The sequence below is a fragment of the Antennarius striatus genome, chromosome 16, assembly GCF_040054535.1.
Source record: "Antennarius striatus isolate MH-2024 chromosome 16, ASM4005453v1, whole genome shotgun sequence".
NCBI lineage: Eukaryota > Metazoa > Chordata > Actinopteri > Lophiiformes > Antennariidae > Antennarius > Antennarius striatus.
The window spans coordinates 12,515,308-12,540,508 of NC_090791.1; the positions used below are offsets into that span (position 1 = coordinate 12,515,308).

General features: G+C 41.7%; 1 protein-coding gene across 3 annotated transcripts in view; it reads right to left on the reverse strand.

Annotated features, from left to right (window-relative positions):
• Positions 1 to 2,704: 2,704 nt before the first annotated feature.
• The window catches only part of prkar1b (protein kinase, cAMP-dependent, regulatory, type I, beta), a 52,191-nt gene continuing 29,694 nt past the window's right edge, over positions 2,705 to 25,201 (reverse strand). For all 3 annotated transcript variants that reach the window (XM_068336114.1, XM_068336116.1, XM_068336115.1), the window contains 6 exons: positions 22,415 to 22,461; positions 19,298 to 19,456; positions 13,816 to 13,876; positions 11,542 to 11,663; positions 6,025 to 6,106; positions 2,705 to 4,129 (listed from right to left, as the gene is read on the reverse strand). In XM_068336114.1, the coding sequence (XP_068192215.1) occupies positions 3,957 to 4,129; positions 6,025 to 6,106; positions 11,542 to 11,663; positions 13,816 to 13,876; positions 19,298 to 19,456; positions 22,415 to 22,461 (644 nt within the window). In that variant the 3' untranslated portion in view covers positions 2,705 to 3,956. The remainder of the gene's footprint in view (positions 4,130 to 6,024; positions 6,107 to 11,541; positions 11,664 to 13,815; positions 13,877 to 19,297; positions 19,457 to 22,414; positions 22,462 to 25,201) is intronic.

Below are 25,201 nucleotides of genomic sequence, written 5' to 3' on the forward strand. Positions count from 1 at the left end.
TCCTCGTCTCTTTTTGTGAGGCAATCAGCCATGTCCCCACTGAAGACGTTCTTTCAATGGCTGTGTTAGGAGGACTGAACAGATTTCAAACAGCCAGGTCTGTTTATCAGTGTTAGTGTGAAAACATATCAAGGTTTTCTTAAATTTAAAAGTGATTTTAAAAGCAGGGGTTCAGACCTGTCCAGACTAGAGTCACGCTGCTTGAGGCTGTTGCTGGAGTTCAAGAACATTTGTTGCATCTAGCATGATACAACTCATTTTCCAAATGACACCAGGCTGAAACTTAAGAAAAATACATTGATTCAACAAGTTTGCCTCTGGTGCTGCTGCAGGAATTTGCTCTTTTGTTGTACATTTATCCAAGTCTGACAATGTCAGACTGCAACGTCAGTTTGCTAATTTTTTGAGGAACCTTTTTCAATTCCCTCACTGATCATCCACCCGTTTGGTCACCACTACATAGACTGACTGCTGTTTAACTGAGCCGGACCTTGTGATGATCTCCTGACCCAAATTTTGACTCTCTTTCTCCTCCTGACCCCAGCTAGACACGCCCTCTCATCCCTAACCTTTCAATCCTATCAGCCTTACTATTGGTCAAGTCACCTGTGAGAAGGCCTGGGCTGTGACCTCTGACCTGATAAGGTCGTGATTAGAGCCGAGAGTCAGAGTGTAGCATCGGGGACCGGGCAGAGAGGAGTTGCCCCTGGACCGAGCTCTCGGACCCAGCCAGGCTGAACACTGGAACGGTCAGGTCGCCACACCCAATACATCCAAGAAAGAAAAGAGCTGCTTATCAAAGGCGCTGGTCATTAGCGCACACCGCTGGGGTTTTTTTTTTTTTTCTACAAGGGTGTGGGGATCATGGAGCAGGGAGAAGGCAGGGGGAATTAATGGAGTTTGTGGTCTAGTGTTGGCAGGCATTTTAATTAGCCTGGATCACCCCAGACAAGGGGATCGAGGGGAGCAGAGATGGCAGCTATGGGAACACAGAAGAGGACAGGAAACAAAAGGGAGAGAGTCAGGGAGCAGCGGGGGCCACAGGCCCACAGGCTACACTCAGTGTGCCAAATCTAAATATACAGCACCAAATAAAACATCTTCTCATGAGACCATGGGTGGCTGTGTCTGGTTATGGGATGTAACAAACACACATGTGAGCGTGCAGACCCACACATACCAAAGAACTCCCAGCCATCTTGTCTTGTAAATTTTTGGCAATTTTAGTAAAATAGCTTGGGATGTATTTAAGAGGCTGTCTTGTAAATGAGAGGGAAAATTGTTTTTTGCTGGGATAAATTCTTTAAAAATTAATTTTCTTCTTCTTCTAAGAGGACTTTAGAGCGCTCAGGAGCTGCACTAAAAACTGTTGGACTCACCAAAGCCTGGCGTCTTGTTTGAGACACTACAGTAAGAACAGGAGTCTAGCACCACTGTAAGAGTTGATGAGAGTTATTTAGAGAAATGCAGCGGCGGTTAAACGATGGTAGGAGCAGAGGGATGGTGCAGGTGGGATCCCTGCTCCCGCTGCTTTTTACTTCCAGTGGAAGAAAATTAAAAACATGGAGTCATGGCAACGTCAGCACATCTTACAATCAACACTGTTGACTGACGGCGTTGAAGGCTCATCCCTGATCCTTCTTTTAATGTGAAAGGTCAGCTCAACCAACCTATCGTTATCTTAGCATAGTGAAACTATAGGAGCTGCGTTACGGATTTTTCTATGAAGAACCCAAAGAGAGTGACCTAAAATCGGTGTATTAAAATGTGTGTGTGTGTGTGTGTGTGTGTGTGTGTGTGTGTGTGTGTGTGTGTGTGTGTGTGTATGCGTTCTAGCACACACGGATGACTTCATAAATTATTATTTACTATTGACCCTGTCTTCACCCTGGTATCGTTTCTCCAGATGTGTTTGGGGTGATGTGTGACTGAAACATGAGCCACAAAATGACTGATTTGATTTACTGTAAAAGTCGCTAGCGCTGACATTTGATGCTCAGCTGCGAATTTATCATTGTGGTCTGCAACCAGTTGATGACTGACAATGTATCAATGAACATGGTCATGAGAAGAAACAATAGTTAGCGTAACACACAAGAGGAAATGTTCATTTATTATCACCTGCCTTGAAGGGACATGTTTTCATGACTGAACTCAAACCTCAATGACCTGCAGATGGAAGAAAACACTTGTCTCACCGAGCTGCAAATCTCAAGCCTGCATTCATGTGTTGTTAGTGTACTTTGTCACAGTGATGAAGTTGTGTTAACCAGTCTAAGTGTGGGAAGGGAATACTAAAGTCAATGTTGGCAACCTGGAAGCACATTCCTCAGTTGATTTAATGGGCATTAAGATGAAGAGGAATGTCTAAAAGCTGCACAGGATTTGGTTCGCTGCACCGGGAAGGGACTGGGAGGAGCGGCGAGGCTCGGAGTGACAGATGACAACATGAGGAGGATGGAGAGGAGAGAGGAGGGAGGCCAGGATGCAGAGGAGATGGGAGGGATGGTGGGAAGTGTGATTGAAGAGGACAGTTTGCTCTTTAGAGAAATAAATTGGAGATTGATAGAGATAAAACATCTAGGGGAGGTCGAGTGTGGGCATGAGATGAGATAAAGGGAGAGGAGGATCAGTTGGGATAAATGAGGGGGAAAAATGTGAGAAGGAGATCAAGAGAAAATAACCACTTGAGTCAAGGGGATTTCAGAAGCTTATCTTTATTTTCTCAAGATGGTCTGATAGTTGAAAGAGACAGTGAGAGAAGATACAGAAAATGTACTTTTTAATGTCCCATTTTATACAACATCAGTCGCTGGGTCAGTTGTGCAACTTTTGACAGACTAGTGGATTAAATAAAAGCAACACAAATATATTTCTTAACTCCACACACGTTGTGTTTTAGAAACATTTAAAGCAAATGTGTGTATTGAACAGTACAAATTCTTATGTGGAGCACAGCTTTCTTATAGCAGTCTAATGTGGAATAAAATCAGATTTAAAAAGCATCACGTAAGGCGTGCGTGTTTGTGTTGAAGGTTCGCATTATCCTGAGACAGTGTAAGCACATACAGTATGTGTGTTTTAATGTCAGTGTGTTTCACACCCTGTTGGTGAGTATGTGGATTGGACTGATAACACACCTGTGCCTTCGGGAAAATATAATTCATTGATAAGACTGAACCGCTTCAGGGCAAATCAGGACACAGGAATTTTTAAATTTTTTATTTTATTTTAATTTTTTTGAGAAAAGTTTTCAGTTAATTTTTTTGGAGCACACAACATGAAATCAAGGTGCTGCCGATAACAGCCCCCTTACCTGACAGCAGCAAGAAAAGCACATAAAATGCAAAGCACTAAAATGAATGTAACAGCCAAGTTTTATTTCTTTTCCCACCTTTACGTCTTTGATCTAGGGAATAATGGTATGTGTAGTGCAAATCTGATTTGACCATGAAATGGCACACACACCTTTAAGACAAGAAAAGGCAAACAACAGCCAGTGAGCAAAGAAAAAGCTAATTTGCCTCCTGTCGCTGGGCGTAAAAATGACTTTACTTCCTTCTTATTTCCTGAATTCATCTGGACCCTTCGTAAATCCATGAAAGTGCAAAAATGTTTCCTGTCAGTCTAAAAGCAAGCATGCATCATACACAGTTGACATCCTGCATACGGAACTTGTACAGCTGAATGATAGCGGTCCTTGCCATGATTTTACGCCCCTTCATGTTGTTTCTGACATAAAGCTAGTTGACAACACAGGTCAAGTCAATGTGCACAAGATAAACCAAAAAGAAATGAATGCACCAAAAGGAAAAAGAAAACAGCTGAGTTTCCCATCATAGTGGATGGAAACCCACGTCCTATACCCCGTGTCCTCAACTCTACCCACCCACTGACCGAAAGTGTGATGCTGATGCTTCCCTCCCCTGCTGGTGGGGCCCTGAGGGGCCGGACGCTCACACGGTGAGGGAGATGAAGCTGTTGTACCTCTGGATGTTCCTCTTGAGGATCTCTGAGCAGGGTCCCAGAACACGCTCAAAGCGGGGCCGATCCAGCTTCACGCACTTGAGCGGACCTCGAGCGACTACGGTGGCTGCCCTGGGCCGGTTCAACAGCAGGGCGATTTCACCTGAGAGAACAAAGTGACCATCAGTTGGGACGACATTAAAATCACACGATCACCAATATACGTCACTCTTATTCATCTTTATAAACTGTGTCATTTTGTTGACCGTTAAATTTTCACTTTTAGCTCCACAGGGAACAAAATCTACACAAACAGAATATTGTGTGACAACTCAGAGCTCGGTGTAGCTTTGTTTTAGGTCAGTGGTCCCCAACCCCCAGACCGTGGACCGGTACTGGTCCGTGGGTCAATCGGTACCAGGCTGCGCAAAAATAATCCATAATTGACATTATTTCTTTATCTTATTTTGAACAATGTTTTATTTTAGGAAAATTAAAGGGTCCACTTTGGCCGGTAACACAGAACACACTAAATTGAAACTCCCAAGCTAGCAAAATAAATAAAAAACAAACAGCGTGATGTTATGAGGATGCTGCTAATATAGTTGCATATACTGTACATAAATTCAGGTTTATTTTTATATTTAGATTAAAATACCAGTTTTTATGCTGGTCATAAAATTTTATTTTGTTGTATTTATCCATCACACCTTAAAGGCTGGTCGGTAAAAGTATTGTTCGATGTGAAAACAGTCTGTGGCGCAGAAGAAGAACACAGTTTCAAGCAGGTACTCTTGTCACAAACATTAAATAAGTATCTGTGAAACATAAGCAATGTAGTAATTAAAACATAATTTGGATTAATAATTGCTGTTTATTTTCCAGATATTACTCACATTATAAAGATCCAAAAGAATGAAAGACCTTTTAAAAAGAGCAGCTATGCAAAACTTATCTAAATTTAAACAGAGATATTACCAAGAGGGCAGAAAACCAAGTGGTTTCAAAGAGCACAGAGGCTTAGATGTGAAATAAAAAATGCTCCAATCTGAGCCACACCTCACTGACTGCACTAGACTCATCTATAAAATATCACAGGCATCATTTCAAATCTTTGGCATATTCTTCTGAATGATCTATAAAGGCTTTCCTACCTGTGGGACTTCAACAAGAGCATTATTTATTTCTTCAACCTACTGTGACAAAGCTATTAACAATAAGATATTGATTACCTGTGAAACTAAAATGTTACTGAAGCGGTTAAGTATATGGTGAGCCATGTGTTCCTTTAAATAATCGATAATTCTGTTACGTCATTTTCCTTGAGAATAGAGAAAAGCCTTTTGGATTTTCATTTTGAAGTTTATTTCCAGGGGGCATGAAGGAGCGCTGCTCAATTAATGAGTTTTTAAAGTAGCTCTTAAATATCTCTTATTTATGTGGTTTGTGGTGGTTTTATGATGGATTTTTTATGATGTATCAAGTTGCTCTTTCTACTCTTTCCATATATAGAACTTCATAAAACGCTTTCAAATGAAAGTGTTTTTAAAGTATGCCACATCAATTGAGCACGTTTTGGGTTTGGGCCTCCTTTGTACAAAATACCATCAGTCAGTTGCTCTAGTCTCTCCAGTTTATGGACCAAATATGGTGTCACCAAAGTCCTATTGGACACGCCCCTCGCCTCTGTGCCAGTCTGGGATGATTGACCTGAAACCACTTGACCAAATATCCAACCCATCTTTTCAGATGTGTGGGACATTTTTTCTTTTACCCTTCTGTTTGGCCAAAAAATGAGATTGTTCTTTAGAATACAAGCGTACTGTAATTTGACTTTGATCCTGCGTCCACACACCTCTGGAGTTGGTTAAGGTTGTAGAAGCCCTACTTTGCCACAGCTATGAGACACACCAGAACTGCTATTTTTGTCATTTTCCTTGGATGATTCAATTTCTCATACAGCATAATATTAAACCAATTAACGTTTTAACCAACAGCATTATGTGTGTGGTGCCAAACTAGGAAGGAAAAAGGCTTCCTTGGCCAAGAACTACTCACCGAAGTAGTCGGAGGGTCCGAGCCGTCCAACCTCCACGTACTCCTCATTGTCAGACCTGCGCTGTAGAACAGAGGCTATTCCCTGGAGACAGGGAAGAAAGGGAGCGTCAAGAAGAAAGAGACAAGAGAAAGAGCAGGATGAGAGGGAGAGAAAGAAAAGAAGCGGGGGTGAAAGAGAGTGAAAGGAGGAGTTATTTAGTAAGCGGGTGAAAACCATCGGGAGGATTAAGCTGAGAAGAAATTCCTTTGCTTCATAAGGACACAGGTGCAGCGGATTTAGGCCATTTCTCTGTGGAACGGGCACCTGCTCCGTGGGACAGTATGAACAGGAACAAAACATGAATCACACTCAAATATTCCAAAGGGGTACTCCATACAAATACCGCTTTATTTCCTCCAGAGTGTAATAAATACAACCACTTAAACCCAAATCATTTCAGTGTCTCCATCGCATAATCCCCTTTATCAGCATCCACCCCAAAGATGGAAACAACTGCATTGTCCAAGACTCCAGCTCCAGCGTAGTATCCCCACATGATCCCAAAAACACAAACACACTTTCATGTTCCAAAGTCACTTTCGCAAACGCAAAAGCCAGGCAACAACAAGAGGGAACAGACACGGATGGAGGCGGACAGGAACACGCAAACTCCCAAGTAAATGCACACACACACAAACGGTGAGAAACTCAACAGCTGATGTCTGCTGGATGGACCCAACTGGGCCCGACCGCCAAGCAGCCACGCTACGCATATTATCACGCTGTGTGTGTGTGTGTGTGTGTGTGTGTGTGTGTGTGTGTGTGAGTCATCTAAATGTTATAATGGAGGAAATCTGATTTCCGTTGGCTGTGTCCAACAGAACAGCTCCATGTTGAGAATTGCAGCTGTCGACAAACTTTGGGAGTACAGTATGTGAATTTTTGAATATTTATCTTTTCATAAGTTTTACTGAACTTCTGACTGCATGCTATGGAATGTATGTTGAGAGTACACATTTATACAGAGTTGTGTTATTAATGTTGAGACATTAGCATGTAATCAGCTATGTTTTTTATATATGCTTGACATTGATCATGACACTGCAAATCATGCAAAATATATTTTAAAAAATGTCTGTCTGTGACTGTTGAGCGTCGATGACATCCATGAAAATTCTGACTGAATTTACAATGTAAAAATATAATGCACTAAAAAAAAGCATTTCTAATTCTAACAGCAACATAATACTGAAGCTAACATCTGTCACAGAGCTCTACAATGACAGGAATATTTACTCAGTATTTACTCAATATTTACTCAAGTAGTTTTTAGCTTGACAGTTAAATTCCCTTATTTCTCTGCGACATGAAATTTCTAAGATTAATCAGTTTATGGAGATGATTGATCCCTGAAGACATTGGTCTGGACAGCCCCGATGAGGCTAAAGGCTGCAGGTAATGTTTTCCAGCGTCCGCTCCTCCGGGTTCTGACGCTGCTGCTCTGCACCGGCAGAGAAAAGGCTGGTATTTCAGTTTGCTTTTGTGGTCGAGTCAGACGCTGCTGTGCTAACCAGTGAGGCCTTTCATTGCAGAAAGCATGGAATTTAAGCCACAATGTGAACACAGCATGAAGAGGTTTACTAGACTACGGAAAATACAGTCAACATCACAGGGATGAGGGGGAAAACAAGTGTTTAATCCATCAAACCGATTCAGAGGCGTGGGAAATTAGAGCTGATCGCCGTCCTCACATCCGCTCTTCTAAGGACACATTGGTGGCCTCCAGTTTACCTTTATCCTGTTACCTATATACCCTCATCTTTCTATTTGTCTTTTCATTTTAATTGCAGTATTTTCCCCATTATAAGGCGCACCTAAAAGCTTTTAATTTTCTCAAAAACCAACAATGCACCTTATGATCCAGTGTGCCTTACATCTGGAAAAAGGTTTAAATTCGGCCATTCATTGAAGGTGCACCTTATAGTCCAGTGTGCCTTATAGTTCAGAAAATACTATTGCCTAAAACATACTAAATAATAAAAAAACATGCTTAAGTTCTTAATCTTACAAATAAAGTTCCGATTGAGGGGATGAGTAATTTTCCTCCATTACGCAAATATTAGCAGAATAGCAAGACAAAAAGTTGCTGGTGAAATAGTCCACCAGTCGAAACACATCTGATATTTTTTTTGGCTTTTATTTCTCTCCTGACCAGTATACCAGTGATTAACTCACTAAGTGTATTGATGCATCACCTTTAACACATCAGCCAAGAGGGAAAAAAAAAAATTCAATTGATTGATTTTGAGTAAATCAGTTAATTAGAAAATGCCCCACAAACACAAGACGAGGGATGTTGAATGCTTCATTCTGGGCACAAACAGTGAATTTACAGCTGTTACTGAACTTCACTGAGCCACAGCAGACAAATGGTCAGAGTGCAGAAGTAAAGACAGAGACGAATGCGAGTTGGGACTGAATGGGGGGAAGTGGTATCGAAGCTCCTGTGTTTACAACCGGTTGATTTCTTGCTTTTCCATTTATGTCCAAACAAAGAAAGTGAGGGAGTGCAGCGCCGGCAAGTACAGTAGTTCACTGGTGAACAGGCCTCATCAAGTGTGGTCCAGATAACCATCATATACTGTACCACCCCAGGGGCAGCGTACCGCTCCGCAGACATTTCCTTTATAAACATTGAAGATCCTCCTTTGCACACAAGGAGGAACAGACAGATGACAGAAGGGGAAACAAACCAAAGTAACAGTATAATAATACAGGGACAGAGAACTGAGAGAGGAAAGGCATGAAGCAGGAAAAAAAAACAACTTACAGACACTCATAATTTAACACACATGCATACCACACACATTACATGGCAGGTCAGTCGGTGGTCACATGTCATAATACAGCGTCTTGCATGTAGGAAGTAACAGAGAGGAAAGAAAGAGAAGCAGAGTTGAAGGCAGAAAGGTGATATCCTGAGTAGCCTGTTCACAAGGCCACCCAGCACCAGAGGTGTCTGCACCTTTTCACTCAAATGCCAGCGCGCGCGCACACACACACACACACACACACACATACACACAAACACACACACACACACACACACACACACACACACACACACACACACACACACACACACACACACACACACACACACACACACACACACACACACAAACACAAAGATCGCACCAGAGAACATACGACGGCCTGAGGGCGGCTTTGGAACCAGGAGAAAAACGTGTTCATCCGATTAAGACGTGTTAATCTTTACCTTTGTCCTCCTGACTTCATGCTTATATGCAGGCACCAATGGCCTTATTGATTACCTGCATTGAGCTTCAGTCCATAAAAGCTGTGTTCATCTCCATTAGCTAAATTGCGATGCATCTCTTACAGTAATAGGTGACATTTTGTAGAGGCGGATCGCTCTTCTTCATGACCCACAGGGACCATTTAGATCCCCTAAGTGTGATTACTTCTACATGGGGTCAGAGGACAAATATGACACAAAGCATTGATTGGTTGTTTGGCTAATAGAGGGTGAATGCATTAGCATAGAGGAAGAATGAACACATGTATGAATGAATGAAAGAAGGATCAAAAGAAAAAGTGAAAAAACAAAAAAACATTTTCAGTGTTTAATGTTAACCTCAGTCTCTTCACTCCTGTGTCTGTTGAATGTATGAAAGAAATATAAGATTACTGTCATAATACAAGCTAGAATTAAAAATTAGCCCCACTCCATGTTTGTAAAAAGTTACAAACATGAAAAATGAAAAATGAAAGAAAAAAGATGCCTGCAGTTGAAAACAGCAGAGCCAATTTCCTTTTGTCTCAACATCACCTTTCAAACTCAGTGATAACTTCCACACTAAGTATCCTTCATTCCTCCGTCTTTTCATTTGCATCGCTTTAGGTGGCAGCGGCAAAACCACAGAAGACGAGTTGCTGAGGTTGAGTGAACGACTGAGAACGAAGCAGGATGAGCGCATGCTGAGTGAGCAGGAAAAGAAGCCCTGAAGAAAGAAGGAAGAGGAAAAAAGAGAGGAAGAAGAGTGGAGTCTTCACAAGCCCAGAGTTCTGTAAAGGCTTGTTTGTACAGTGTGAGAAAAAAATGTAAACATGTCACATTTTATTTGGGCCCCTTCCTCCCGACAGGCAAAGAAAGTGATGTCTCTATGTCTCTCCTTTGTAATCCTCCCCATCGGCAGCATGTAATTAGTGATTGTAGGGTTTATCTTTGAGTGATTCTTCAAAACCACAGAAATAACAAAGAAGTGGGGTGGAGGAAGAGGAGGGATAAGAGTTTCACCTACAGAAAACATTCAAATCTAAACCTGAAGGAGGTTAATGGTGTGAAGTTGTGGGGAAATCTGTAGGTTTAAAGTTAGTGAATGTGATGTTACATGTCCACTGTTGTAACTTTGGTTCCTTTTTTAATAATAATCTCTCTTCCTATTTGTTCCTCTCTGTCATCTTTGAGTCATCCTTCGCTCGCTCATTCTCTCCCTTGTCTCCCTCCCGGGAGGCTGGGTCTCCTGACCCTGTGTGAAAGTTAGCAACATGCATTCCACCAGAGTTTACCCTCCTATGGGAAAGTCAGGGCCTGCTGCATGAGAGAGAGAGAGAGAGAGAGAGAGAGAGAAAGAGAGAGAGAGAGACAGACAGACAGAGAGAGACAGAGAGAGAGAGAGAGAGAGAGAGAGAGAGAGAGAGAGAGAGAGAGAGAGAGAGAGAGAGAGAGAGAGAGAGAGAGAGAGAGAGAGAGAGAGCGAGGACGATGTTCTGAGGCAAAAACTAGTGTTAAGAGATGCAACTCCACTTTCTATGTTATTCTTGAAAGGACAGGAGACAGTGAGTTGAACCTGGACATCAGTTCATATTGAGAGAAGTTGATCTGAGGGAGTAAAAGAATGAATGAATGAATGATGGAGAGCAGAAGCGCTGCGTTGGAGAGATGGATCAGAAGCAATACATCACTCTGCACCTTTGATAAAACCCTCCTCTGGACCGAATGCACCAAACCACTCCCACCCACATCCAGCGCTCCTCTCAGGCAAACTACTGACGGACATCCATTTGATCCAACCGACGGAGACCAACCTTCAAATGAGTCTAACGTTGAGGGAGGAAAGAATGAGGCTTGGACAAAACCACAGCAGATTATGTCTCCACCCCCTCTGGAGAGGACCTTCTTGACTTGACCCTGGTGAAAGCCTTGTAAGTATGGACTTAATCAAAAGTGTGTTAGGATGACAGGCAGGGGGGCCTTCATCAAGCTGCACCAGGGGCCCCAGCTCCACAAAGCCTGCAGTATGATGGGGTTAAGGAATCGTCGTGGGCTGGAGAGGGGGAATGCCACCAGGTATTCCGTCTGGGATCAGTTCCACCCTCACTGAATTGCCCGCCATCATCTCTGCCCAATGACATGTACATCAGCAACCTGCACGTCCACCTGATGACAAATCAGCTTAGGCCCAACATGTCAGTGAGCACAGCTTACAGGAAGTGTGTCCCTCTGTCCTCACCTCTGTAATAATGAAGAAGTCATCACCAGGTTCTCCCTGCACCACTATCCTCTCTCCGTCCTCAAACTGAACGGGTTCCAGAGCGTCGGCCACCGTCAGGCGCTCCCACTTATCCAAAGACTCTGTGAATGGAAAACAACAATATTTACAGTGAGTAATGCAACAGAAGCTGAACTGACATGATGACCGTGTGTTCCATGTCTGAGAAAATACTTCTTGTTTAAGCCCATTCAAACAGGTGGGAAGGATAAAAACTTCCCTCGTCATTCATCACATCTCGGGTCCTCCTATCAGGGAGCAGTGCAGAGCTGAGGTCTGTGAAACTTCAACTCAGAAGATTCGCCGATTTGTTGACAGAAAGCTATCAGATTCGTTCTGACCACAGAAACAAAACGTTGACAGTCATGTCAGTTGTGAGAGAGTCCCCCTCTGGGTATATTACTGTAAGTGACAGCATCTGCAGGTGAATTGCTAAATATCCATCTATCAACTGACAGCAGATCCAAAGGAACTCAAGATAAATTCATTAAGTGAAATGAAAGCATCAAACGGGTTACCAAAGTTCATCATATTTGTTAGACTGCTTTAAGGGCCACAAGAGATTAAAAAAATATATTATTTTTCATTTTCAAAGGTCCAACATAAAACAAACTGTAGATATAATCACAGGAGAAAACAGTAAACATTCTTTTGTGATAGGACATGTCTTTTTAGTTTTTGGTGATCGTGAGAGCTGCAGGTTCTCTTCAGTTAGCCTGGGAAGTTTGTAGAATCTGTTTGTATTCACACAGAAACTGCAAACACAAACAGTTGAGGTATGAGAAACTGAGAATTATTGATATTTACAGAGAGGACTCAAAAATACCTACACATGGAGGGATTACTAAATAAGCTCTTCCTTCCGCATCCTAACAGTCCATGCATCCATTGTTTGTGCTGTGATTAATCTGCAGGGAGAACACTCCTCATCTTAAGCTCCGTCTGGATGATTCAGTGTTTTGATTTGACCACGAGTTGGTAGTGTGAAACGACAGCAACATCTCTTTGTCTCAGACTATTGTCTCCTGATGTGCTCAGTAACCGATACCGGTGTGTGTCTATCAGTGTGTGTAGATGTGTGTATACCCAGGATTAACTAAAGTGAACTCTGGTCAGTTAAAGGTGTTCAGTGTCCCCTCTGGTGGGGCCACAGTGTCTGCTGGCCCCAGACGGATGTCCTCTGTCTGGCTGCAAGTTAAAGGCAGCGGGTCCCTTAGAGCTGATCTTTAACAGCCCGGCACGTAACACGATACACAATTGTGCCGGCGAAAGAGCGTACATTTCACGCTTCACGGAGCCTGCACCCACTTGGATCACCTTGCTCCACACATGGGACTAAAGAGCTCTAACACAGAGAATAGGCTGATGGGATGTTGGAGTCTCTGTGCATGTGACAAAGAACATGTTGTCCCCCCGCTTTTCTCCTCAACATCAAGGGCTTGCACCCAATTTCATGACTATCTTAAAAATCAAAGAGAAACAAAAACACTCCCACCTCCTTCCCCTCCTTCTAGATTCAAAGTAGAGAGGAGATGCAAAGCCGCAGAAATGGGAATGAGGAGAGGGAAAGCACTCGGGAGAGGGAATGCGGGCCTCAACAAGGCTGTCAAAAAGGGATACGCTGAAGAAAAGAGGAGAATGAAAGGAGAGTGGATGGTGCAGGGAAGTTCACTTAAGACCTGAGTGTATGTGTTTACTCAGCCAGCTAATAACTCTGTACAGGGGGCATGGCCTCACTCTATACACTACACACACACGATCAAGTGGAAGAGGACGAGATGTCAGTTCCAATTGCAACTCATTTAAAAAGTCTGAATGAATCTTATTCACGTTCCTCCAAACTCAATGGTCTGAGTGGGCTGGTGTTACCCAAATTCCATCGAGAAAAGAGAGGCTTAGCTTTGTTCCCTATTCTTTAATTGTCCTCACAGAGACAGGGCAGAATGTGACTGGATTTAGTGTGAACAGCACAAGATTAGGACTGTACACACAGATCTCCCTCAGCTATGGGGCTTGTGTGACAGCGTGTGCCTGTGTTTATGTGGGCTAATCTACAGTATATGTTGGACCCAGCATATTTGACTGTCTGGACTCTCTGACCTGCTGTTTACAGTGAACGTATGACACACAAACACTTCTACGTGCGGCTGCATCCAGAGCAGAAATAAAACCCAAAGCATTGTCCTCCAACATCACCATCTGTCCTCGTGTTAAATCTTGATGTGTGTCACTCACCAAGAATAGAGACCTTGCTCAGGAACTCTTCATACATCTTTCTCTTCCTCAGTGTGCTGCCCTGTACAATAAAAAGATAAAAGACATTGAACAAGAAACCCACATCATCTCGAATAGTATTTTAATAAAATTAATTACGCATTTTGATTATTTCTTCACTTCAAGAAACAGAACCCATTCCTGACAAATTCAAACACTACTTAGGTAGTATTAAGACAGCCTTAGTTTCATACTGTATATAATACTGTATTAATTATACATAATTGAATATACATGGTCCATTTTAGTTTGCATCATTAAAGATGATTCCATGTTCAAAACCAGATCTGGGGCCTTTCTGTATAGATTATTCATATTCTCCTTGTGTGTCCAACAGTCCAGACATGCAGTTAAGTTGAAATCACATCTCAGACATGTGATTGAGTGTGAATAGTTGTTGAACTGTCAACCTGTCCAGGGTGTGCAAATAATTTTCTGTTTTGGGTTTCAGGCTCCCATGAAACTGCAAAAGAAAAGAAGTGATAGAAAACTGATGGATGGTCTTTTGGACTCATGGTTTTCATTCCACTGAAGGTGTTGTTGCACATTGAACTATTTTTCAAATAACTTAAACATACATCATAGACTAATCTAATTATTAGGATTTACAAAGGTCATGGGGTCATACTTATGATGTGTGCATAACATGTGTAGTAAGGTTCACCACACATGTGTGTGTATCTGTGTGTGGCCCACCCCACCCACCAGCTAGGGTACTTTCCCCTCTTTGCCTCTGCCATGAACATCAGGTGCTTCCTGACAAGTCTGGGCCCAGAAGGCCCCTTTGCTAAACCCAGTTTCTTCTTTTTTCTCTTCCTTTACGCACAGAACAGCTCAGAGGGAGCAGGAACATACAGAGAAACAAATAGAGTGAATCCTGTCCCTGCGTCTGCCTCTCCATATGGAAATGATATATTGAGGCTTGGGGTGTCTTTAGTGCATGAGTGCCTGAGTCCCACTGCTGCCTCTAATTTCATATAATTTCACATTTTGTCTTAAAAGGGGAGGAAATGTTTCCAAGTGAGCCAATGTCAAACTCAAACTCATAAACAGCTTGATTAAAGGAATTCTAGCCTGCATTGTGTGTGTGAGTCTGTGTGGTGTCGGTAAGTGTGCAGAGCATGCATGTTTGTTTTTAGTTCTGCCACTTATGTTTTGTTGCTGTCTCTGCAGAGATGAAACTTCATGCTCATTAAGCAGGTACATATGGAGAGCCATAAAATACATGTATACCGCCAACATAATCTCTCTCTCTCTCTCACACACTCTTCGTCTCTTGATTTCATAGCCTCTGTAGCTCATAGTGCTTCTCAGACAGGCTTTTGCTGAGCTTAAAAGCTCACATAGCATTACATTTCACAGAAGGTGTGATTTATGCCGCTGGTGTGAGAAGGGCTGGGTGGGCCAGAATAAACCATAGAGGCACTGGATGAGAAAATAAATATCATTTATTTTGTTGGTGTACATCTTTTCTATTCTTTTTCACCTGCCCTTATCCTTCCCATCTACTTGGGAGGTTGTGAGCACACACTCAGCATAGAAAACTCCCCTACTCCTGTTGGCACTAATGCGTCTGCTCCTCCTGTGCTTAAAGATGAATGAGCCTCCATGTCTCCTCGATGTCTTTGAGGTCGAATCATCAAAGTTTTGAGGTGTGGAGGGAAGCCAGATGAAATTGAGCGTAAGTCACGTCCCATTGTTATTATCTTTGTCGCTGTCCAACGTGAAAGACGTACGTACCCCACCTACCACCTCCATTTCTCTGGATCGTTTCTCCTTGTCTCCTTTTGTCTACCTTTCTGTTTGCTGATGATGATAGGAAAGCTGTCCACAAGGTTTAAGAGTGTGTGTTTCGGAATTTCTGACCATTCTTCCAGTGCACATTTGTGAGGTCACACACTAACGTTGGATGAGAAGGCCTGGTTGTTAACCTCCAGTGTAATTTATCCCAAAGGTGTTCTATTGGGTTGGGGTCAGGACTCTGTGCAGTCCAGTCAAGTTCCTCCACACCAGTCTCTGTCTTCCGTGTCCTTATGAGCCTTGCTTTGTGCACTGATGCACAGTCATGTTGGAAAAGGAAGGGGCCAGCTCCGAACTGTTCCCACAGAATTGGGAGCATGGAATTGTCCAAAATGTCTTGGTATGCTGAAGTATTCAGACTTCCTTTCACAGAAACTAGGGACCAAGCTCATCTCCTGAAAAACAACCCCTCATCATAATCCCCCCCTCCACCTCACTTTACACTTGGCACAATGCAGTCCGACAAGCATCGTTCTCCTAGCAACCGCCAAACCAAGACTCTTCCATCAGATTGCCAGATGGAGAAGCGTGATTCGTCAGTGCAAAAAACGTGTCTGCACTGTCCAGTGGCGGTGTGTTACTGTATCCAAAGCTTTCCATTGCACTTGGTTATTTATGGCTTAAATGCTGCTGTTCAGTCAAGGACACCCATTCTTTGAAGCTCTCTGTGCACTGTTCTTGAGCTAATCTGAAGGCCACATGAAGTTTGGAGGTCTGTAGACTATGAAGAAAGTTGGCGACCTGTTTGCATTACGCGCTTCAGCATCCGCTGACCCTTCTTCATCAGTTTACATGGCTTATAACTTTGTGGCTTAATTGCTGTCGTTCCCATACACTTCCACTTTGTTATAATACAGCTGACTGTGGAGTGAGTAAATGTCACGACTGGATTTGTTGAACAAGTGGCATCCTGTCACCGTTCCACGCTGGCATTCACAAGATTTCCTCAAACCTACAGACAAATCACAAATCTTTCACAAATGTTAGTAAAAACTGTCTGCATGCATAGGTGCTTGATGTTATACACCTGTGGCCATGGACGTAATTGGAACACCTGGTTCTGTTTATTTGGATGGGTGAGTTAATACTTTTGGCAATATAGTGTATATTAATCTATCCTTTATGTTTTTCTTTAATTAATTCATTTGTCAATCAAGTTTCAAATATGTATTGGACGAAAGCATTTGTCTGATACTTTGTTAGTTCTTCAAGTCGCTGGGATCCTCTTAAATACCTTGTTCTCTCAAACTATCAGTTCAGAATACTGTAAAAGCTTTTAGATTTACAAAGGTGTAAAACGAAGGACATATATTCTTTTTTTAATCAAGCAACAGAAAAGATTAAGTCAAGAAAAATTGGTCTAAATCAATTGAAGGTCTTCATCTATAAATCTAGTGGACTGTGAACTTGAGAAAACATTTTACACCTCCCTAAACACAACGTTGACCAGAATCAGACTTTTATGAAAAGAGCAAGTTTATGTTTAGATGGGTAAAGTTGCCAGTAATCTGTCTTGATACATAATTAATGAGAAAATATCCACATGCCTGATGATTAAATAATAATGCATGCTCTAAAGTAAAACTATTCAGTAAATTCACTGCATTTAGATCCAGCAAAGAGCCAGGACAGAAGAGAAGCAGATGTGTAAACAGTGAAAGTGATTGTAACACACCTTTCTGAGAATGCCACTAACCAGATGCAGATGCAGGAACACTGCATAATTATATCGGGAAACACAAACAAACACATACTTAGACACATAGATAATGCTTACTGTGTTGGTCTGAGACGTTGCCATAAACCACACGTATAAAAGAGGCAGTAATTAACTACAGGTTCACATTATTGAATTCTGTTTCACCCTGTCTCTAGTCCAGCTGCTGCTACTGGAAAGGAGAGAGGAATGAGGGCCGGAGAGGGAATCTGCTCAAAGAAAGGTAACCAGGGCAGACTGTGCCCTCAGTTAAACTATGCACTTCAGAGGTGCCATGGGAGCTGGATGGAAGATTGCCAACCGTACCCCGAGCTTAAGCATCCAAACACAGACCCTCTGAGGGTTCAGACTTGTAGATGAAGTCTTAGATGCTCTCCGGCGTTGGGAAGGCTAATTGGAAGATATCTGGTTTACTTGGAATAAGGTGGTAGGAGCATGTAAGGAAGTATTTAGTTTGGCATGGAGACTCATATAAACACACATACATACACAAATGGAATAATTAGCATTCCCAACATCAACCAAACTGAGTGTGTGTGTGTGTGTGTGTGTGTGTGTGTGTGTGTGTGTGTGTGTGTGTGTGTGTGTGTGTGTGTGTGTGTGTGTGTGTGTGTGTGTGTGTGTGTAAGAGAGAGAATTTGTATGACAGCTAGGGCAGAGCACCTTGTGTTTCTAGTTTAAACATTTAGACATTCCTGCTAGATAAACTTCTGGAGCAGGACGTGTGTGCAGAGGCATCGGGGGTAACCTTCACCCTCCCCACCCACTCCCACCACCACCCTCAGCCCTCCCCTTTTCCCACGTCCGGCTTGCTTCATCTAGCAACAGATTGAGAGGCATGAAGAGGGGAAGATGCACCCTGTGGAAAGGTAGTTTATTGTTTGTGTGTGGGTAAGTCAAAATGTAAACAACTGCTTTCAGTATGTAAGAAGTCTGAAGTGGCTGAGAAAGAGAGAGAGAGCCAAGAAGTGAACTACCACAAATAAGTCTACTACATCCCACTTAAGGCTATTTATGTGATGTGATAGAATAAATAAATTTGAATTTCCGAACTACAAAACTTTCTTGACATCATTTCCTAATCTGGAAAGTATTGGAAAAAATGTGAGGATCTGCCTCTATTTCTATAACTATTTATAAATATACACATTCACAAGTGACCCAGAAAAATACCCTTCAAAGTTTTGGATCCGTTAAAAGGCAATTTTTCCTATTCATTCTTGCCAAGTGCATGCTCATGGGGGATTGCTGGGTCTCTGTAGAACACGGGGGTTGGTTTTGGACCTTGGAAATTGGCTTGATATAACATTTTGTGACTTAGTACACAATAAATAAAGTTATTTGAATGGAATTCTTGTACATGTTCTGTTATATAATATAAATGTATGTTATTTATGAAGCAATGTGAATTTATAATATCCACTGGTGCTTAATGCAGCCCAGTGGTGCTTGATTTTTAGATAAGTAATAAAATTACTTCTAAAACGTCCCAAAACATATTCACATGAACAAGACTGCATGTATGAGAAAAAAATAAAATATATATATATTTCAATCCGATTACTGGTGCAGATTGTAGGAGACTGGTCTCACTGTAGCCTGCTAGATGTAAATGAATTAATGAGTGACATGTTTGAGATGTACAACATGAACAACATGTGCAGGGGGGCAGCATTCTGAAGCCTCATCTCTGAGACTAGGACCAACAATTTATGATATAAATCTTTTATCTTTGAACAGCAGAACAATGCTTACTGTTTTTTAACCCAAATAAGCATGATGGAAGATCAGTAGGTCAATGGTTTCCCACTGGTGAGGATATGGTTGTTCGGTTTGCACAAATTGTATATCATTACATCTATGAGAAACATATCCATACACAGAAGTGTGTGCTGAAGATGTGTAAGTGTAGTGCCAAGTTTATACCATGAGGATGCGGCGGTAGCTGTCTCTGTCGATGCCCCACAACTTCAGGTCAGTCTTGGCCTTGACGGTAGCGGCTCTGGGAGTCCCGTAGATCAAGGCTAGCTCCCCAAAACTTCCTCCATCTCCAATACTGGTCACCCACTCCCCATTCACATACACCTGCAGAAAGAATAAATCAGTGGACATGGTGGTGTATGAGCTAAAACGCTTCAGAACAATGTCAATCATTTCTGGGAAGACACCTTTCCTAGCCCTGGGACACCTTTCCAACTCCCCCCAGTTTCCAGGCTTTTTGATATGCTTACTAGGCTTGTCCCAAAGTATTTGATCCTCACTAAGCCCTCAAAGCGAGACCCTCCAAAAGGTCTTCTATCCCTCCTAACTCTAAATCTATCCCTTTTATTCCCATTTGTCTTGTCTTATTGGGATTTTCCCTTAGATTTAAGACTGATAGAGGACAGAAATCTCTGGTAGACATTGTAGATTTACTCCCAGATCTAACGCACATATAGACACTAACATGCTTGTTCACCTTCATGCACATGCACATACATGCACAGCTGTATTTAGGCCAGTCACTATAGCTCAGTAGACAATACAATCTCATTGAGACGCAATCAGCCTGTCTCTGGGGCCGTTACGGTTTCACCTGTTGACACACTATCCTCTACTTTTTTGACTTAATAACACGGAGAGAAAAAAAGGAAGAAAGAAAGAAAGAACAGGAGGGTTCCTCCCTCCGGTGGTTGTGCATTGCCAGAATTGTTGCAAGTCATTATCAAAAGCTCAGAGCTGACCACGAGGGACTTATCCTTTTCTATTAAGTGTGGTGGCTTAAAAGAAATGCACTGCCCACTACAGTTATGTCAAGATTATGAGGACACTGCTGCAAAATAGTTACATCAGAGAATACAGATAATAGTATTCACTAGTTCAGTGTAGTTTCACCACACATCTAAATACTCAAGTTCTCAGCTGACCTGCAGTTCTTTGTTCTGACATCATTGCTGTACAAATGTCCCCATATGGTTCCCCACACACTCATAGCTGCGGGTCTTGAAGAGTTGTTTGACAAGCAAGCATTACTTGCTAACTCTAGCTAAAGTTGGAGAGAAGACATAAGGTGGTCCATAAGGATATAAATTAGAAACACTTGCACTGTATTAGAATACACAAGTGTGCTACAGGTGGTTAAATGGAGTTCAAGATGAAACAATTAAAGACTAATACTATAGATGCTGTCTCCACTGCCAGTGAACTGTGGGAACCTGGTGGTAATTAGGTAATGACAATTCAAAAAAACTGGAAGGTGCATGAGCAGGCAGTTTCAGTGTGTTTCTGTATGGAGCTACTCGGAATGTCTTTCTCACGGCTATGGGCTGCATTCTTGAGTGTGAGAGTGTGCCTCTATTCGTTGTCTAATTCAGAGCAACGATTTAATTTAATCTCGAAGTGTCATATCCACCCCAATACTAAAATTAGTCCTGTTTTCAACAAAGAGACTCTTTTATTGAAGAAACATCAGATATAATCACCTGTGCTTAAAACAGACTTGTTACATTAATTTAGGATTAATAAGCACTTTATTATGGTCAACAAGACAGGGAAATGTAGTTATAATAATGTAAGGATATTTTAAGTGTTTAATAACATTTACAAGTATAATATCCCCTACTAAGACATTGTTAATTTAATTAACTGTGTTTTACTACGTGTCATTTACGCTCTGTTTAAATACCAGTCTAGAGTTATGAGGTCCCACCATTGGAGTGCGACTAAATTACAGTTTGAAATCAAGCATTTATTAAGTGTTACTCTACTGCAAATAAATTCTAAATAGAGCGATTTAAAGAGTTACCACATATTCAATATTTAATTAGAAGCTGTATATTTTCCAAAACCAACCCTCATGATGAAAGTTTTCACTTTCTTTGAGGTGCTCCAATATAAATACAGGCAAATGTCTGTGAGTGAATGTTTACAATGCTTACATCACTGGCAGCAGCAGTCAGCTTACAGGCAGTTTATGGGATGCAAGCAGATTTACACCCCCATCTAATGAGAGACATCTCCATACTTTAATAACCTCAACACTGAGCTTGAAGTGGTTTCATGTCTGAGCTGTGGCTGGGAGGCAGAAGCTGTCTGTGGAGGTAGAGCGGTGGACTACAGCGAGGACAAGAGACTTCCCCCAATATGGATGTGAAGTGATTTGATCTTGTGTAAGGAGATGCCTAAAATTTGTAAATGGTTGACAGTGGGAGACTGAAGGTCCAGCACAGAGCAAATCAGACAAGAAAGACACAAAATGATGCTGTGGCTGCTGGGATATGAGCACCAGAGCAAATGTGAAACTAACACAAGAATGATAATGACAACAACAAAGCTTGATAAATATTTGACCTTATACAAGACTTCCTGATGTTGGTGAAAAGTGACAAAAATTAAAAAGAACTGAAAAATCGCAGTCAGCCACATTAGGAAAATTGAAAAATAACAAAAAGATGTAATGAAGGGACAAATTACTGTTTACTCTGAATCTAGAAATAGGTGTTAGAAATCATGTAATTAGTCGTTTGCATATTATTCACCAGTATTATGTGTTGGGCTAACTGTATCATCACACTAGGGAAAGCTTGCCAACCTGCTTCTCTCATTTTACCCACCGTCTCTGTTCTCACCACTGTAAACTGATAAGGTCACTTCCTGTTTAACTTTCCGTCAGCTCCTGTTCTATCTCCCCACTTAACTCTATCACTCTGTTTCAGACTAGCTAAGACAAAAGAAATCCTCAGTTTGGCTGCTTCCACAGTGCACTGGACCTTAAAGCACTCTATGTTCAGATTGTCATCAGAGTGGAACCAAACTTTGAAGAGAACAAAACATGAGGGCAACTCAACACAACCTTCTCATTGTCAGAGGAAAACAGTGTCTGAACATGAGTAGAGAAGGCAGGGTTTTCCCACTGAGACACAACACTCCACTAGTACACTGAAAACTGGAGTCCCTTTTTTATTCATAAACTTTTTGCAGTTTAGCTTATAATTAAATTATTCTAAACAGAAAAGGAATGATCGTTTTTGTGTGCATGCTTGTGTTTTCATGTCAGTCACTTACGTCCACTTCACCTTGGTCAATCACATAAAAGTTGTCTCCTTCATCGCCTGGTGAAAAGAGAAAATGATAGGAGTTTGTCGGCAAGCAGGAAAAACAGGAAGAGTGGGCTGAGCCAACAAGAAAGCTTTTGTTCAATTTATATAATTCAGTTAAATGATCAAAAAAGAACAGTTTCAGAAATGCTGGAACAAAGTTAAAATTGACGCACATCTTGTCATATTTTTTAAGGCAATTAACTTTCATTGCTTCTTGTGGAATCAATTAAAGCATATTTGTTTCTTCTTTCATTTATTCAATCATATTCGTATCCACTTCTTCCTTCTTTTGCCGGTCACAGGGGTCGCTGGAGCCTATCCCAGCTGGCTTACGGAGGAGAGGTGGGGGCACTCTGAGCATGACGCCGATATACTGCGGATTTGTTCCTTCTTGTGTCCTTGAATTCCAAGCCACTCAAGGCTTCAAGGCAATCCCAGCATCAAAGAAGCTGCTGCATCCTCCAAAATGCTGATTTCATCGGTCCAGCCAGGATCAGAGTTCTCGCCAGCAGAAACTTGCAGAACTGCGGTGCTCATTTCTACAGCCTGTGGTGCTTAATAGTGGAAACTGTGAAGCAGAGGTGCCTGAGCATGCCGTGCTGCAACACCTTGGGATGAATTCATAGTATATGAGCACGGACAGGTGTGTTTATTATGTTCCAGGCATGCAATTCCACACAGAGAATGGACACATTCAAATACATTCTATTAGATGGCCAATCTATCTATGATGTTTCTTTTTCAAAAGGAACAGAACATGATTACATAGTTTACTTCTATGCTTTTGAGTGCATGAGGGAATACTGGACCCTAAATATAGGAGAGAACCCGGTCTTCTTGGATGAACTACATTGGCTGTGAAATGTTTAAAATTAATTCAGAATTCAACTTGCTGAGGGTTAGAGGAAATTAGCGTCACTTTCAGACATATGTTAGATCAAACAAGAGTTAGTGCCACATGGCTGTATGTTAAGTTGCAGTTTTCATTTACACACAAAAAAAGGGATTTCATCTAATTAACGTTCTTGGATAGTAGGCTATCTCGATTTTGATATGCACAACCATCTATATCATCATAACAGCTTCAAGGTCACTACAAATGATTGCTACCAGTTTAACATCGACCCAAATGTGATCGTATTCTTGACGTCTTTGCCTGAGAGATGGCGGTGAATAATGACAAGAAACATACTTTATTCAAGACATGATGTTGCAATGCCATTCCCTACTGCATCTTTAGATACTGTATTAAATTCCTGAGCTTGGGATTGATGTGAGGTCACAATAACCTTTGACAATATTATAAAGACATTATAATCATTTGACCAACTGGCTTAGCTTGACATAAAAAAATGGTTGGCTCTGTGCAAATCTACCCAGCATCTCAACTAAATCTTACCGATTGACAACTTGGGATTGTTCACTCATTCTTCACAAGAATGAGTTAAACCTGGCATTTAACTGCAGTATATTTTGATCAGAATAAGAAAATGTGGGGATTCTCCACTGTTTGACTGGAGACAACACAAAAATTCAAAACTACCTGTAAGACTGGCTGTTTTTGCCCAAACCTGAAAGGGTTTATTCTTTGGGCATTTTAGGACATCTTAAACTAAGCCTGTCAGGAGATGTGACTTGCCAGGAAGCTGCCTATTTCAACACTATGCAAGTGCAGGGAGTTCCATATCTTTTTGACAAAGAAAAAGCTGTGGTTAAGTTTGAACATGAACCCATCATATCAGCTTCAACGGTTCAAACCAAAGTTATATAAAAATTTGTGTTTCCATGATAAGCTATAGTTAATGGATAGCAATTGCACATGCAAAGCGATCAAATCAAAATGCTGTCCAGTCTGCAGACCGGATCTCTTCTATGTAACTGACAGGAGCATGCCGTGTTTTCAAAGCGAAACTTAAACCTGGAAGTGAGCAATGGGATCTGGTTGGTTGGCTGCTAAAGGCCTCCAGTCTAGAGATAAGACTGAAAATGGTGAAGTGTTCCTTCAATTATGCTATCCATTACATAGGGCTTAAGGGAAATTATTAAGAAGGACTGATAGCCACATACCCACAGCTGCCAGTAAGATATACCAGCAACTCATTCAGAGTTCCAGGTTTAGAATGGACTTTGGCGGGTAAGTATGCATGACATGATGGGTCTGCATACAGACAAATCTGTCTTGATAGAATTAATCATTTCAGTTGACATTAATATTTACTGCTAATTTGTACATATATCTTTGCATATATGTTGATTTTCCTCAATGTTGCGCTACTCTATGTTGCACGGTTGTGTCAAAGCAAAAGCAAACCATATACCTGCTGAATGATTTATGTTAGTGGGACTATGATTACGGTAGTATTTTAAGGTATTTCACCAAAAAAAAATTACTCCTATTCTTAAGTGTCTTTGATGTCAGTCTTCTGTCAGGCCCTATTAAAACACTGCTAAACTATTTGGTGACAGTATATATGCAATCAAAGATGTGTTTTTGTTACGTGCATGTTCACCGTAAGAGCTGCAAGGCTGAGAGTGCCCTGTGTGTAAAGTTCACAGGAGTTCACATGGCTAATTAATATTGAGTGGAGAGTGCTCGTTTATCATATAGCTCTATTTGTCACACAAAACACTCCTTGTCTATCTGACGGTTTGTCCCAGTCAAGACCCCAGATACACACACACACACGCAACCTGCTGCAACCTGGCCCTCACCTATCTCCCCCTCTCTGTCTCTGCCTCCCTCTCTTTCATC